The 16,798-nt window shown below is 39.5% G+C and overlaps 1 protein-coding gene across 1 annotated transcript; it reads left to right on the top strand.

The window, feature by feature from the left end:
* Positions 1-9,187: 9,187 nt before the first annotated feature.
* On the top strand, positions 9,188-16,388 carry LOC115182348 (neuromedin-K receptor-like). Its single transcript, XM_029743968.1, has 2 exons — positions 9,188-9,755; positions 15,975-16,388. The coding sequence occupies exons 1-2, from the start codon at positions 9,379-9,381 to the stop codon at positions 16,264-16,266; spliced, it is 669 nt and encodes a 222-aa protein (XP_029599828.1). The 5' UTR covers positions 9,188-9,378; the 3' UTR covers positions 16,267-16,388.
* The last annotated feature ends 410 nt before the right edge of the window (positions 16,389-16,798 follow it).

Genomic DNA, 16,798 nt, shown 5'->3' with positions numbered 1-16,798 from the left:
ATCTGCCAGACCTCTCCTGAAGGACCTGCACCGAGAGAACCCACAACAAGACCACAGCTAATCCAGTCACACCCCAACCAGCTGAGACCACCCCAATCTTTATTTTTACTATAGTGAAGACATCAAAACTATGAAAAAACACACATGGCGTCATGTAGTAACAAATCGTGGCATTATCTCAACCAGCTTCATGAGGTAGTCACCTGGAATGCAGTCCAATAAACATATGTGCCTTGTTAACCTGTTGGGGATAGGGGGCAGTATTTGCATGGCCGGATAAAAAACGTACCCGATTTAATCTGGTTACTACTCCTGCCCAGTAACTAGAATATGCATATAATTGTTTGATTTGGATAAAAAGCACCCTAAAGTTTCTAAAACTGTTTGAATGGTGTCTGTGAGTATAACAGAACTCATTTGGCAGGCCAAAACCTGAGAAGATTCCAAACAGGAAGCGCCCTCTCTGACCATTTCTTGGCCTTCTTTGTTATCTCTATCCAAAACAAGGGATCTCTGCTGTAACGTGACATTTTCTACGGCTCCCATAGGCTCTCAGAAGGCGCCAGAACGTTGAATCATGACTCTGCAGTTACTGGCTGAAAAACAGTAGCGCATTTGGTAAGTGGTCGATCTGAGAACAATGAGACGGGTGTGCGCGTGCACGAGACGACTCCATTTTCAACTTTGAGTCTTTGAACGAAAACCGGGTTTCCCGGTCGGAATATTATCGCTATTTTACGAGAAAAATCGCATAAAAATTCATTTTAAACAGCGTTTGACATGCTTCGAAGTACGGTAATGGAATATTTTGAATTTTTTTTGTCACGATACGCGCCGGGCGCGTCACCCTTCGTTACCCTTCGTATAGTGTCTTGAACGCACGAACAAAACGCCGCTATTTGGATATAACTATGGATTATTTGGAACCAAACCAATATTTGTTATTGAAGTAGAAGTCCTGGGAGTGCATTCTGACGAAGAACAGCAAAGGTAATCCAATTTTTGTTATAGTAAATCTGAGTTTGGTGAGTACCAAACTTGGTGGGTGTCAAAATAGCTAGCCTGTGATGGCCGGGCTATCTACTCAGAATATTGCAAAATGTGCTTTCACCGAAAAGCTATTTTAAAATCGGACACCGCGATTGCATAAAGGAGTTCTGTATCTATAATTCTTAAAATAATTATGTTTTTTGTGAACGTTTATTGTGAGTAATTTAGTAAATTCACCGGAAGTGTTCGGTGGGAATGCTAGTCACATGCTAGTCACATGCTAATGTAAAAAGCTGTTTTTTGATATAAATATGAACTTGATTGAACAAAACATGCATGTATTGTATAACATAATGTCCTAGGAGTGTCATCTGATGAAGATCATCAAAGGTTAGTGCTGCATTTAGCTGTGGTTTTGTTTTTTTGTGACATTATATGCTAGCTTGAAAAATGGGTGTCTGATTATTTCTGGCTGGGTACTCTGCTGACATAATCTAATGTTTTGCTTTCGTTGTAAAGCCTTTTTGAAATCGGACAGTGTGGTTAGATAAAGCAGAGTCTTATCTTTCAAATGGTGTAAAATAGTCATATGTTTGAGAAATTGAAGTAATAGCATTTTTAAGGTATTTGAATATCGCGCCACGGGATTCCACTGGCTGTTGACTAGGGTGGGACGCAAACGTCCCACCAAGCTCATAGAGGTTAAAAGTTAATTTGTGGAATTTCTTTCCTTCTTAATAACATCTCTGGGGTATGTGGGACGCTAGCGTCCCACCTGCGGGACACACTCGCCAACAGCCAGTGAAATAGCAGGGCATCAAATTCAAAACAACAAAACTCTCATAATTCAAATTTCTCAAACATACAACTATTATATCTCATTTTAAAGATACACTTCTCGCCTAAGCGTCCCACCCTAGTCAACAGCCAGTGGAATCGCGTCGCGCGAAATACAAAACCTCATAAATGCTATAACTTCAATTTCTCAAACATATGACTATTTTACACCGTTTTATAGATACACCTCTCCTGAATCGAACCACGTTGTCCGATTTCAAAAAGGCTTTACAGCAAAAGCAAAACATTAGATTATGTTAGGAGAGTACCCAGCCAGAAATAATCACACTGCCATTTTCAAAGCAACTAGCATGCATCACAAATACCCAAAACACAGCTAAATGCAGCACTAACCTGTTATGGATAGGGGGCAGTATTTTGCTTTCGTTGTAAAGCCTTTTTGAAATCGGACAGTGTGGTTAGATAAAGGAGAGTCTTGTCTTTAAAATGGTGTAATGTTTGAAAAATTGAAGTTTTTGTATTTTTGAGGAATTTGTAATTCGCGCCACGCCTATCATTGGATATTGGAGCAGGTGTTCCGCTAGCGGAACGTCTAGATGTAAGAGGCTAACCTTTGACAATCTTCATCAGATGACACTCCTAGGACATCATGTTACACAATACATGCATTTTTTGTTCGATAAAGTTCATATTTATATATAAAAACAGCATTTTACATCGGCGCGTGATGTTCAGAAAATATTTTCCCTCAAATGCTTCCGGTGAATCAGCACTACAATTTACAAAATTACTATTCGAAAACATTGTTAAAATTTAATATTCTCATTCAAAGAATTATAGATTAACATCTCGTGAATGCAACCGCATTGCCAGATTTAAAAATAACTTTACTGGGAAATCACACTTTTCAATAAACGACGTGGTATGCTCAGAAAAATAGGCTAGGCGATACATGTTAGCGCCATCTTGGAACCATCAACCATCAAAAATACTATTGTAAATATTCCCTTACCTTTGATTATCTTCATCAGAAGGCACTTCCAGGAATCCCAGGTCCACAACAAATGTAGTTTTGTTCGAAAAAGTTCATAATTTATGTCCCAATAGTTCCTTCTTGTTAGCGCGTTCCGAAGGCTACTCATAATGTACGAGGCGCGCGGGACTTGTCATCACGAATGTGCAAAAAAAATATATTTACGTTCGTTCAAACATGTCAAACATTGTATAACATAAATCTTTAGGGCCTTTTTCAACCAGAGCTTCAATAATATTCAAGGCGGACGATTGCATTGTCTTACTAAACGTTTCGAAAGGGGAGGGTAGTCAGGGGCACCCGCGTCATAATGGTAATGGCCATCCCCCTGTGACCAACTTCCAAAGCCTCTCTTTGGGTCAGTTTGTACCATAGAAGACTCAAACCACTTTGTAAAGACTGTTGACATCTAGTGGAAGCCTTAGGAAGCTAAATGAATCCTAACTCACGGTGTTTCTAAATGATTAATAAGCCCCTGTGTGTTTCAATGGCAAAGGTTTGAAGTTATTCCACACATCAGATTTCCATTTCCTGTTAAGATTTGTCTCAGGGTTTTGACTGCCATATGAGTTCTGTTATACTCACAGACACCATTCAAACAGTTTTAGAAACTTTAGAGTGTTTTCTATCCAAATCTACTAATTATATGCATATTCTAGTTACTGGGCAGGAGTAGTAATCAGATTAAATCGGGTACGTTTTTTATCCGGCCGTGCAAATACTGCCCCTTGTCCCCAACAGGTTAATCCAACCACACTTTCCGATTTCAAAAAGGCTTTACGTCAAAAGCATAACATTAGATTATGTTACGACAGCATCTAAACAAGAAAAATACCACACAGCCATTTTCCAAGCAAGGAGAGGCGTCACAAAAACCAGAAATACAGCTAAAATGAATCACTAACCTTTGATGATCTTCATCAGATGGCACTCATAGGACTTCATGTTACACAATACATGTATGTTTTGCTCGATAAAGTTCATATTTATATCCAAAAACCACATTTTACATTGGCGTGTAATGTTCAGAAATGTTTTGCCTCCCAAAACTTCTGGTAAATGAGCACATCAATTTACAGAAATACTAATCATAAACGTTGGTAAAATATACAACTGTTATTCAAAGAATTATAGATAAACTTCTCCTTAATGCAACCGCTGTGTCAGATTTCAAAAAAGCTTTACGGCGAAAGCAAACTTTGCAATAATCTGAGTACAGCGCTCAGACACCAAAAGAAGCCATACAGATACCTCCCATTTTGGAGTCAACAGAAGTCACAAATAACATTATAAATATTCACTTACCTTTGATGATCTTCATCGGAATACACTCCCAGGACACCCAGTTCCAGAATAAATGTTTGTTTTGTTCGATAAAGTTCATCTTTATGTCCAAATACCTCCATTTTGTTGGCTCGTTCAGTGGAGTAATCCAAATGCACTGTGCTAGCGCAGTAAGTTCAGACGAAAAGTCAAAAAAGTTATATTACAGTTCGTGGAAACATGTCAAACAATGTATAGAATCAATCTTAAGGATGTTTAAGCTCGCGAGTTGGAGCTCATGTCATTTTCTCAGTCATCTGACTCCAATGGCTCTTATTCTCTCCCCATTCACAGTAGAAGCATGAAACAACATTCTAAAGACTGTTGACATCTAGTGGAAGCCTTAGGAAGTGCAAAATGACCCCACAGACACTGTGTATTAGATAGGCAATTACTTGGAAAAACTACAAACCTCAGATTTCCACACTTCCTGGTCGGATTTTTTCTCAGGGTTTTGCCTGCCATATGAGTTCTGTTATACACATCGTTCAAACAGTTTTAGAAACTTCAGAGTGTTTTCTATCCAAATCTACTAATAATATGCATATCCTACCTTCTGGGCCTGAGTAGCAGGCAGTTTACTACGGGCACGCTTTTCATCCAGACGCCGAAATACTGCCCCCTACCCCGATGAAGTTAATGCGTTTGAGACAATTCGATGTATTGTGACAAGGTAGGGGTGGTATACAGAAAACCGCCACAGGAAAGGAAGACCCAGAGTTACCTCTGCTGCAGAGGATAAGTTCATTAGAGTTACCAGCCTCAGAAATTGCAGCCCAAATAAATGCTTCACAGAGTTCAAGTAACAGACATCTCAACATCAAATGTTCAGAGGAGACTGTGTGAATCAGGCCTTCATGGTTGAATTGCTGCAAAGAAACCACTACTAAAGGACACTAATAAGAAGAGACTTGTTTGGGCCAAGAAACACGAGCAATGGACATTAGCTGGAGGAAATCTGTCCTTTGGTCTGATGAGTCCAAATTTGAGATTTTTGGTTCCAGCCGCCGTGTCTTTGTGAGACGCAGAGTAGGTGAACGAATGATCTCTGCATGTGTGGTTCCCACCGTGAAGCATGGAGGAGGAGGTGTGGGGTTGCTTGGCTGGTGACACTGTCTGCGATTTATTTAGAATTCAAGGCACACTTAACCAGCATGGCTACCACAGCATTCTGCAGCGATACACCATCCCATCTGGTTTGTGCTTACTGGGACTATCATTTGTTTTTCAACAGGACAATGACCCAACACCCCTCCAGGCTGTGTAAGAGTTATTTGACCAAGAAGGAGAGTGGTGGAGTGCTGCATCAGATGACCTGGCCTCCACAACAAAGCCATCACCTACAGAACCCAGTTGAGATGGTTTGGGATGAGTTGGCCCGCAGAGTGAAGAAAAAGCAACCAACAAGTGCTCAGCAGATGTGGGAACTCCTTCAAGACTGTTGGAAAAGCATTCCAGGTGAAGCTGGTTGAGAAAATGCCAAGTGTGTTCAAAGCTGTCAATTAAGGCAAAGGGTGGCTACTCTTTAGAATCTCACATATAAAGAAAATATATTTTGATTTGTTTAACACTTTTTTGGTTACTACATTATTTTATGTGTCATTTCATTGTTTTGATTTCTTCACTATTATTCTACAATGTAGAAAATAATAAAATATGGAAAAACCCTTGAATGAGAAGCTGTGTACAAACTTTTGACTGATACTATATGTGATCATATATTCCATACCAATAAAGCCTTTTGAATTGAAAGGAGAGAGGGATGGAGAGAGAGAGAAACAGAGAGAGCGAGATGGGAGAGAGAGAAACAGAGAGCGAGATGGAGAGAGAGAAACAGAGAGCGAGAGAGATGGAGAGAGAGAAACAGAGAGAGAAAAACAGAGAGAGAGAGAAACAGAGAGAGAAAAACAGAGAGAGAGAGATGGAGAGAGAGAAACAGAGAGAGAGAAACAGAGCGAGAGAGATGGAGAGAGAGAAACAGAGAGAGAGAGATGGAGAGAGAAAAAGAGAGAGAAACAGAGAGAGAGAGTGAGATGAAGAGAGAAATAGAGAGATGGAGGGAGAAAGAGAGATGGAGAGAAATTGATTTTGTCAGTGAAAACAATGTACTTAGAGAATGTCAAATTGGCTTCATACCAAATTACTGTACGACAGACCACGTATTCACCCTGCACACCCTAATAGACACACTAACTGACAAACAAACAAACCAAAGCAAAGGCAAAGTCTTCTAATGCCTTGTTGATTTCAAAAAAGCTTTTGACTCAATTTAGCATGAGTGTCTGCTATACAAATTGATGGAAAGCGGTGTTGGGGGAAAAACATACATTATAAAATCCATGTACACAAACAAGTGTTGGCAACAAAAAAAACACATTTCTTTCCACAGGGCCGTGGGGTGAGACAGGGATGCAGCTCAAGCCCCAACTTCAACATATTTTTACATTTTTTATTTCACCTTTATTTAACTAGGCAAGTCAGTTAAGAAATTCTTATTTACAATGACGGTCTACAAAGAGAGATGGAGAGATATATAGTATATCAACGAATTGGTGAGGGCACTAGAACAGTCTGCAGCACCCGGCCTCACCCTACTAGAATCTGAAGTCAAATGTCTACTGTTTACTGATGATCTGGTGCTTCTGTCCCCAACCAAGGAGGGCCTACAGCAGCACCCAGATCTGTCCCCAACCAAGGAGGACCATCAGCAGCACCTAGATCTTCTGCACAGATTCTGTCAGACCTGGACCCTGACAGACCTGGGTCCTGACAGACCTGGGCCCTGACAGACCTGGGCCCTGACAGACCTGAGCCCTGTCAGACCTGGGTCCTGACAGACCTGGGCCCTGACAGACCTGGGCCCTGACAGACCTGGGCCCTGTCAGACCTGGGCCCTGTCAGACCTGGGCCCTGACAGACCTGGGCCCTGACAGTAAATCTCAGTAAGACCAAAATAATGGTGTTCCAAAAAAGGTCCAGTTGCCAGAACCACAAATACAAATTCCATCTAGACACCGTTGCCCTGCAGCACACAACAAACTATACATACCTCGGCCTAAACATCAGCGCCACAGGTAACTTCCACAAAGCTGTGGACGATCTGAGAGACAAGGCAAGAAGGGCCTTCTATGCCATCAAAAGGAACATAAAATTCAACATACCAATTAGGATCTGGCTAAAAATACTTGAATCAGTTATAGAACCCATTGCCCTTTATGGTTGTGAGTTCTGGGGCCCGCTCACCAACCAAGAATTCACAAAATGGGACAAAAACCAAACTGAGAGACTTCATGCAGAATTCTGCAAAAATATCCTCCGTCTGCAATGTAAAACACCAAATAATGCAGAGCAGAATTAGGCCGATACCCGCTAATGATCAAAATCCAGAAAAGAGACGTTAAATTCTACAACCACCTGAAAAGAAGCGATTCCCAAACCTTCCATAACAAAGCCATCACCTACAGAGAGATGAACCTGGAGAAGAGTCCCCCTAAGCAAGCTGGTCCTGGGGCTCTATTCACAAACACAAACACACCCCACAGAGCCCCAGGACAGCAACACAATTAGACCCAACCAAACCATGAGAAAACAAAAAATATAATTACTTGACACATTGGGAAGAATTAACAAAAAAACACGCTCTTCGTTAACGAACAAAAAGGGAGCGATGAGTCCGGGGTTTATCTCACGCCGGCTGCCCGGGTCCTCTTCCTTCGGAATGGTTGAGCTAACGTAGGCTAATGTGATTAGCATGAGGTTGTAAGTAACAAGAACATTTCCCAGGACAGACATATCTGATATTGGCAGAAAGCTTAAATTCTTGTTAATCTAACTGCACTGTACAATTTACAGTAGCTATTACAGTGAAAGAATACCATGCTATTGTTTGAGGGGAGTGCACAATAATTTGAAAAGTTATTAATAAACCAATTAGGCACATTTAGGCAGTCTTGATGCAAAATTTTGAACAGAAATGCAATGGTTCATTGCATCATTGGGGTGGCAGGTAGCCTAGTGGTTAGAGCGTTGGACTAGTAACCGAAAGGTTAAAAGATCAAATCCCCAAGCTGACAAGGTACGAATCTGTCATTCTGCCCCTGAACAAGGCAGTTAACTCACTGTTCCCTGGTAGGCCGTCTTTGACTTACCTCGTTAAATAAAGTTTTTTTTAAAATCAGTCTAAAACGTTGCACATACAGTGGTGCCATCTAGTGGCCAAAATCGAAATTGCATCTGGGCTTGAATAATACATTATATCCTTTCTCTCTTGCATTTCAAAGATGATGGTTAAAAAGAAATGACAAAAGAACAGTTTTTTTTTCTTTGCACCAGATCTGTTATATTCTCCTACATTCCTTTCAGATTTCTGCAAACTTCAGTGTTTCCTTTCAAATGGTACCAAGAAAATGATTACTCTCTTTACCCTGAGTTTACAGGAAGTTGTATTTGGGTCGTTTTAGGAGAACATTTTTAAAAAAAGGGGCAGATCCTTAAATTGAAATTGAGAGAGAGACAGAGTAAGAGAGAGAGAGAGACAGAGAAAGACAGAGAGAGACAGAGAAAGACAGAGAGAGACAGAGAAAGACCGAAAGAGAGAGAGACAGAGAAAGAGAGACAGAGAAAGAGAGAGAGAGAGAGAGACAGAGAAAGAGAGAGAGACAGAGAAAGACAGAAAGACAGAGAGAGGGAGAGAGAAAGAGAGACAGACAGACAGAGAAAGACAGAGAGACAGAGAGAGAAAGAGAGAGAGAGAGACAGAGAAAGAGAGAGAGAGAGAAAGACAGAGAGAGAAAGACAGAGAGACAGAGAGACAGAGAAAGAAGGAGAGAGAGACACAGAGAGACAGAGAAAGACAGAGAAAGAGAGAGAGAGAGAGAGAGAGACAGAGAGAGAGAATGAAGGAGAGAGAGAGACACGGGGAGACAAAGGAAGACAGAGAGAGAGAGAAAGCGAAAGACAGAGAGAGAGAGAGAGAGAGAGAGAGAGAGAGATCTCACTCCAGTGAAGTGAAAATAAGATACACCAGTCGTTGTTTGTTTTAAGGCCACTTCATCTCCCGGGAGACCAGACCGTTTACAGCCCTATGAAGACATTCCCTTACAAGCTGTTAACTGGGTGGATCTGTTATTCTCCGTCAGATCAGATCAGACCGTCAGATCAGATCAGACCAGCTCATACTAATAACGATAGCTGCCAGTAACCTCTCTCTCGTCTCTCTCCATCGTTGCTCCGTTATGAGCGAGCCGAGTAACGTCTCCAACGTCCCGGTCGGTGGCTGGAACGTCACTAACCAATTCATCCAGCCGGTTTGGCTGCTCGCTCTCTGGACGGTCGCCTACAGTCTCGTTCTGTTGGTCTCGGTGAGCGGGAACGTGATCGTTATCTGGATCATCCTCGCTCACAAACAGATGCGGACAGTGACAAACTACTTCCTGTTGAACCTGGCTCTGGCGGACACGTCCATGGCGGCCTTCAACTCGTTCGTGAACTTCGTTTATGCTGCGCACGGAGACTGGTATTTCGGACTCGCCTACTGCAAGTTCCACAACTTCCTTCCGGTGACAGCGGTGTTCGCCAGCATCTATTCCATGGTGGCCATCGCCGTGGACCGGTGAGAAAGATTCATTCTGTTAAGTTGTTTTTTAAAATTTTTACTTCACATCACGTAGAGAGATAAGGAACAGGCATCTCCATGGAGAAGGATTAAACTCCTCTCCATGGTTAAGGACGTTTCTGATGACTCCACAAACGGAGTGGAGGAAGAGACCAGGCTTTATGGAATATAGCTCCGACTACATCGATTCACCCCTAAAAAAAAAAAATGTTTTATTATGAAAACGCTCACCTTGTACATACGTTTGCTGTTGCTCTATGATGTGCCAATTGAATATCAACAAGGTAACAGTCGTTGGTGGTATTTGATTAAAGTTTTTTTGAAAAAGTAGGGATTTTGATTAAAGTTTTTTGAAAAAGTAGGGATTTTGATTAAAGTTTTTTGAAAAAGTAGGGATTTTGATTAAAGTTTTTTGAAAAAGTAGGTTTTTTGATTAAAGGTTTTTGAAAAAGTAGGGATTTTGATTAAAGTTTTTTGAAAAAGTAGGGATTTTGATTAAAGTTTTTTGAAAAAGTAGGGATTTTGATTAAAGTTTTTTGAAAAAGTAGGGATTTTGATTAAAGTTTTTTGAAAAAGTAGGTTTTTTGATTAAAGGTTTTTGAAAAAGTAGGGATTTTGATTTTTTTTGTTGAAAAAGTAGGTTTTTTGATTAAAGTTTTTGAAAAAGTAGGGATTTTGATTTTTTTTTGGAAAAAGTAGGGATTTTGATTAAAGTTTTTAGAAAAAGTAGAGATGTTGATTAAAGTTTTTTGAAAAAAATTATGGATTTCAGCAAACAACGAAAGGCACGCAACTACAGAGGACAAACATAGGTACATAGGTGGGTGTTTCATCGTTTTGCTTTTTAAAAATAAAATAAAAGTATTGACCTTGGGGGCGAATCGATTGTAGTCTGAGACCGGTCCATTGAGTGGAGTTCATCAGAAGTGCCTTTCACCACGGAGTGGAGTTCAGTTCGCTTCAGGATGTCAGAATATCATCAAGCACAGCCTGTGTGTGATGAGACCACTGAGCTTGACATCAATCCCAGACCCCTAAGGCAGGCGTTGATGTCTAGAAATAGGATGCCGTGACAATTCCTCCAAGGCATCATGTCTGCCAATCTAGTGTGCGTGTCAACAGAAGGGGTCTGATTTAAATGGGAGATCAGCTGCATAGAGGTCAAGATCCAGAGAATGGATGGAGAAAGAAAGAGAGAAAGAGAGAGAGAGAGAGAGAGAGAAAGAGGATGGAAATAGGACAGAGAGGGGAAAGAGGGAAAGAGGTGGAGAGAGATGGAGGGGAAAGGGGGTAGAGAGGTGGAGAGGGGAAGTGGGTAGAGAGATGGAGGGGAAAGGGGGTAGAGAGGTGGAGAGGGGAAGGGGTATAGAGAGAGATGGAGAGGGTAAGGGGGTAGAGAGATGGAGAGAGATGAAGGGGGGTAGAGAGGTGAAGAGAGAGAGGGGAAGGAAGGGGGTAGAGAGATGGAGAGGGGATAGGGGTAGAGAGATGAAGAGGGGAAGGCGGGAGAGAGATGGAGAGGGGATAGGGGTAGAGAGATGAAGGGGCTAGAGAGATGGAGAGGGGAAGTGGCTAGAAAGATGGAGAGGGGAAGGCGGGAGAGAGATGTAGAGGGAGAGAGATAAATGGGGGTAGAGAGATGGAGAAAGAGAGAGATGGAGAAAGGAAGGGGTAGAGAGATGGAGATGGAGAGAGAGAGATGAAGGGTAGAGAGATGGAGAGAGATGGAGAGGGGTAGAGAGATGGAGAAAGGAAGGGGTAGAGAGATGAAGGGGGTAGAGAGATGGAGAGAGATGAAGGGGGGTAGAGAGATGGAGAGAGATGAAGGGGGGTAGAGAGATGAAGGGGGTAGAGAGATGGAGAGAGATGAAGGGGGGTAGAGAGATGAAGGAAAGGGGGCAGGACAGGAACAAGTAAAAGGGGAAATATAATTGATTCAAGCTTGAAAGTTTCCCTTGACCATAGGGGTCTAGACAACACCACTTCACTTCCACCTGGCTGGTCTCCCATCCAGGATTCTGACCTGGACAAACCCCTGCTTAGCTTCAGGAGATCCTCAGTGGGGGTGCAGACACCACTTCACTTCCACCTGGCAGGTCTCCCATCCAGGATTCTGACCTGGACAAACCCCTGCTTAGCTTCAGGAGATCCTCAGTGGGGTGCAGACATGAGTGACGAGTACGATCAGTTCTGGTAATGCTTTAGCTTTGCGGATAACTTTGGACACAGATTCTACGTTCAGATTCTCTACCCTTCTCCTGAAGTCTGCATTTGTACACTCCCTCTCATGAATTCAAAAAAGGAATGAACTGGTGTTAGGAATATAGTGGAAACTCCCTCCAGTTGTTTTTGCACCAATCCAATGATTTTAAATGCCAATCCAATGATTTTAAATGCCAATCCAATGATTTGAAATGCCAATCCAATGATTATAAATGCCAATCCAATGATTTGAAATGCCAATCCAATGATTATAAATGCCAATCCAATGATTTTAAATGCCAATCCAATGATTTTAAATGCCAATCCAATGATTTTAAATGCCAATCTAATGATTTTAAATGCCAATCCAATGATTATAAATGCCAATCTAATGATTATAAATGCCAATCCAATGATTATAAATGCCAATCCAATGATTATAAATGCCAATCCAATGATTTTAAATGCCAATCCAATGATTTTAAATGCCAATCCAATGATTTTAAATGCCAATCCAATGATTTTAAATGCCAACCCAATGATTATAAATGCCAATCCAATGATTTTAAATGCCAATCCATTGATTTTAAATGCCAATCCAATGATTTTAACTGCCAATCCAATGATTTTAAATGCCAATCCAATGATTATAAATGCCAATCCAATGATTTTAAGTGCCAATCCAATGATTTTAAATGCCAATCCAATGATTTTAAATGCCAATCCAATGATTATAAATGCCAATCCAATGATTATAAATGCCAATCCAATGATTTTAAATGCCAATCCAATGATTATAAATGCCAATCCAATGATTTTAAATGCCAATCCAATGATTTTAAATGCCAATCCAATGATTTTAAATGCCAATCCAATGATTATAAATGCCAATCCAATGATTATAAATGCCAATCCAATGATTATAAATGCCAATCCAATGATTTGAAATGCCAATCCAATGACTATAAATGCCAATCCAATGATTTTAAATGCCAATCCAATGATTTTAAATGCCAATCCAATGATTTGAAATGCCAATCCAATGATTTTAAATGCCAATCCAATGATTATAAATGCCAATCCAATGATTTTAAATGCCAATCCAATGATTTTAAATGCCAATCCAATGATTTTAAATGCCAATCCAATGATTTTAAATGCCAATCTAATGATTTTAAATGCCAATCCAATGATTATAAATGCCAATACAATGATTATAAATGCCAATCCAATGATTTTAAATGCCAATCCAATGATTATAAATGCCAATCCAATGATTTTAAATGCCAATCCATTGATTTTAAATGCCAATCCAATGATTTTAACTGCCAATCCAATGATTTTAAATGCCAATCCAATGATTATAAATGCCAATCCAATGATTTTAAGTGCCAATCCAATTATTATAAATGCCAATCCAATGATTTTAAATGCCAATCCAATGATTATAAATGCCAATCCAATGATTATAAATGCCAATCCAATGATTTTAAATGCCAATCCAATGATTATAAATGCCAATCCAATGATTTAAATGCCAATCCAATGATTTGAAATGCCAATCCAATGATTTTAAATGCCAATCCAATGATTATAAATGCCAATCCAATGATTATAAATGCCAATCCAATGATTTGAAATGCCAATCCAATGATTATAAATGCCAATCCAATGATTATAAATGCCAATCCAATGATTTTAAATGCCAATCCAATGATTTGAAATGCCAATCCAATGATTTTAAATGCCAATCCAATGATTATAAATGCCAATCTAATGATTTTCAATGCCAATCCAATGATTTTAAATGCCAATCCAATGATTATAAATGCCAATACAATGATTATAAATGCCAATCCAATGATTTTAAATGCCAATCCAATGATTATAAATGCCAATCCAATGATTTTAAATGCCAATCCATTGATTTTAAATGCCAATCCAATGATTTTAACTGCCAATCCAATGATTTTAAATGCCAATCCAATGATTATAAATGCCAATCCAATGATTTTAAGTGCCAATCCAATGATTATATATGCCAATCCAATGATTTTAAATGCCAATCCAATGATTATAAATGCCAATCCAATGATTTTAAATGCCAATCCAATGATTATAAATGCCAATCCAATGATTTTAAATGCCAATCCAATGATTTTAAATGCCAATCCAATGATTTTAAATGCCAATCCAATGATTATAAATGCCAATCCAATGATTATAAATGCCAATCCAATGATTTGAAATGCCAATCCAATGATTATAAATGCCAATCCAATGATTATAAATGCCAATCCAATGATTTTAAATGCCAATCCAATGATTTGAAATGCCAATCCAATGATTATAAATGCCAATCCAATGATCTTAAATGCCAATCCAATGATTTTAAATGCCAATCTAATGATTTTAAATGCCAATCCAATGATTTGAAATGCCAATCCAATGATTATAAATGCCAATCCAATGATTTTAAATGCCAATCCAATGATTTTAAATGCCAATCCAATGATTATAAATGCCAATCTAATGATTTTAAATGCCAATCCAATGATTTTAAATGCCAATCCAATGATTATAAATGCCAATCTAATGATTTTCAATGCCAATCCAATGATTTTAAATGCCAATCCAATGATTATAAATGCCAATACAATGATTATAAATGCCAATCCAATGATTTTAAATGCCAATCCAATGATTATAAATGCCAATCCAATGATTTTAAATGCCAATCCATTGATTTTAAATGCCAATCCAATGATTTTAACTGCCAATCCAATGATTTTAAATGCCAATCCAATGATTATAAATGCCAATCCAATGATTTTAAGTGCCAATCCAATGATTATATATGCCAATCCAATGATTTGAAATGCCAATCCAATGATTTTAAATGCCAATCCAATGATTATAAATGCCAATCCAATGATTATAAATGCCAATCCAATGATTATAAATGCCAATCCAATGATTTTAAATGCCAATCCAATGATTATAAATGCCAATCCAATGATTTTAAATGCCAATCCAATGATTTTAAATGCCAATCTAATGATTTTAAATGCCAATCCAATGATTTGAAATGCCAATCCAATGATTATAAATGCCAATCCAATGATTTTAAATGCCAATCCAATGATTTTAAATGCCAATCCAATGATTTTAAATGCCAATCCAATGATTATAAATGCCAATCCAATGATTATAAATGCCAATCCAATGATTTTAAATGCCAATCCAATGATTTTAAATGCCAATCCAATGATTATAAATGCCAATCCAATGATTTTAAATGCCAATCCAATGATTTTAAATGCCAATCTAATGATTTTAAATGCCAATCCAATGATTTGAAATGCCAATCCAATGATTATAAATGCCAATCCAATGATTTTAAATGCCAATCCAATGATTTTAAATGCCAATCCAATGATTTTAAATGCCAATCCAATGATTATAAATGCCAATCCAATGATTATAAATGCCAATCCAATGATTTTAAATGCCAATCCAATGATTTTAAATGCCAATCCAATGATTATAAATGCCAATCCAATGATTTGAAATGCCAATCCAATGATTATAAATGCCAATCTAATGATTTTAAATGCCAATCCAATGATTTTAAATGCCAATCCAATGATTATAAATGCCAATCTAATGATTTTAAATGCCAATCCAATGATTTTAAATGCCAATCCAATGATTATAAATGCCAATCTAATGATTTTAAATGCCAATCCAATGATTTTAAATGCCAATCCAATGATTATAAATGCCAATCTAATGATTTTAAATGCCAATCCAATGATTTTAAATGCCAATCTAATGATTATAAATGCCAATCTAATGATTTTAAATGCCAATCTAATGATTTTAAATGCCAATCCAATGATTTTCCAAACATAAACACAAAGCTTCTGATCTAGCAGTATTAGGACCTTTACCCAGAGTTGACCTCTGAGCTCTAACCCCTGACCTCTCCATATGTCACCTCCTGTTACCTAGGTACATGGCCATCATCCACCCACTCAAGCCCCGCCTCTCGGCAACGGTAACCGGGTCTGTGATTGGCTGTATCTGGGGCATGGCGGTGGTACTGGCGTTCCCGCTGTGTTACTACTCAACAACCAGACAGATGGGACAGAGGACACTGTGTTACGTCTACTGGCCCCACACTGCACAGGACTCCTTCATGTTAGTAACTCACTGCACTGCACAGGACTCGTTCATGTTAGTAACTCACTGCACAGGACTCGTTCATGTTAGTAACTCACTGCACAGGACTCCTTCATGTTAGTAACTCACTGCACAGGACTCCTTCATGTTAGTAACTCACTGCACAGGACTCGTTCATGTTAGTAACTCACTGCACAGGACTCGTTCATGTTAGTAACTCACTGCACAGGACTCCTTCATGTTAGTAACTCACTGCACAGGACTCATTTATGTGTCTATATACTTATAGCTTCCTTCATTCATTCATTCATTCATTCATTTGTCTCTCTCTCTCTGTCTCTATCTCTCTCTCTTTCTCTCTCTATTTCTCTCTCTCTCTTTCTGTCTCTCCCTCTCTCTCTCTTTCTCCCTCCCTCCCTCCCTCTCCCCCCCTCCTCTTCCCTGTCTTCTCCTCTCCCCCCCTCTCTCTTCCCTCGTTCTTTCTTCCCTCTCCCTCTCTCCCTCCCCCTCCCTCTCTCTACCCCTCTCCCCCTCCCTCTCCCCTCTCCTCCCTCTCCTCTCCCTCTCTCTCTCTCCCTCTCCCTCTCCCTCTCTCTCTCCTCTCCCTCTCCCTCTCCCTCTCCCCCGCTCTCTCCCCCTCCTCTCCCTCTCTC

The sequence above is a fragment of the Salmo trutta genome, unplaced genomic scaffold, assembly GCF_901001165.1.
Source record: "Salmo trutta unplaced genomic scaffold, fSalTru1.1, whole genome shotgun sequence".
In the NCBI taxonomy this organism is placed as follows: Eukaryota; Metazoa; Chordata; class Actinopteri; order Salmoniformes; family Salmonidae; genus Salmo; species Salmo trutta.
Note: the sequence above shows the minus strand (reverse complement) of the source record. Positions and strands in the feature narration are given on the sequence as shown.

Excerpts from the sequence above, each read along its gene's own strand:
- LOC115182348 (XM_029743968.1), top strand. The coding sequence starts at position 9,379 with ATGAGCGAGCCGAGTAACGTCTCCAACGTCCCGGTCGGTGGCTGGAAC. Across the intron at positions 9,756-15,974 it reads GTGGCCATCGCCGTGGACCG|GTACATGGCCATCATCCACC; the intron begins GTGAGAAAGATT and ends CCTGTTACCTAG.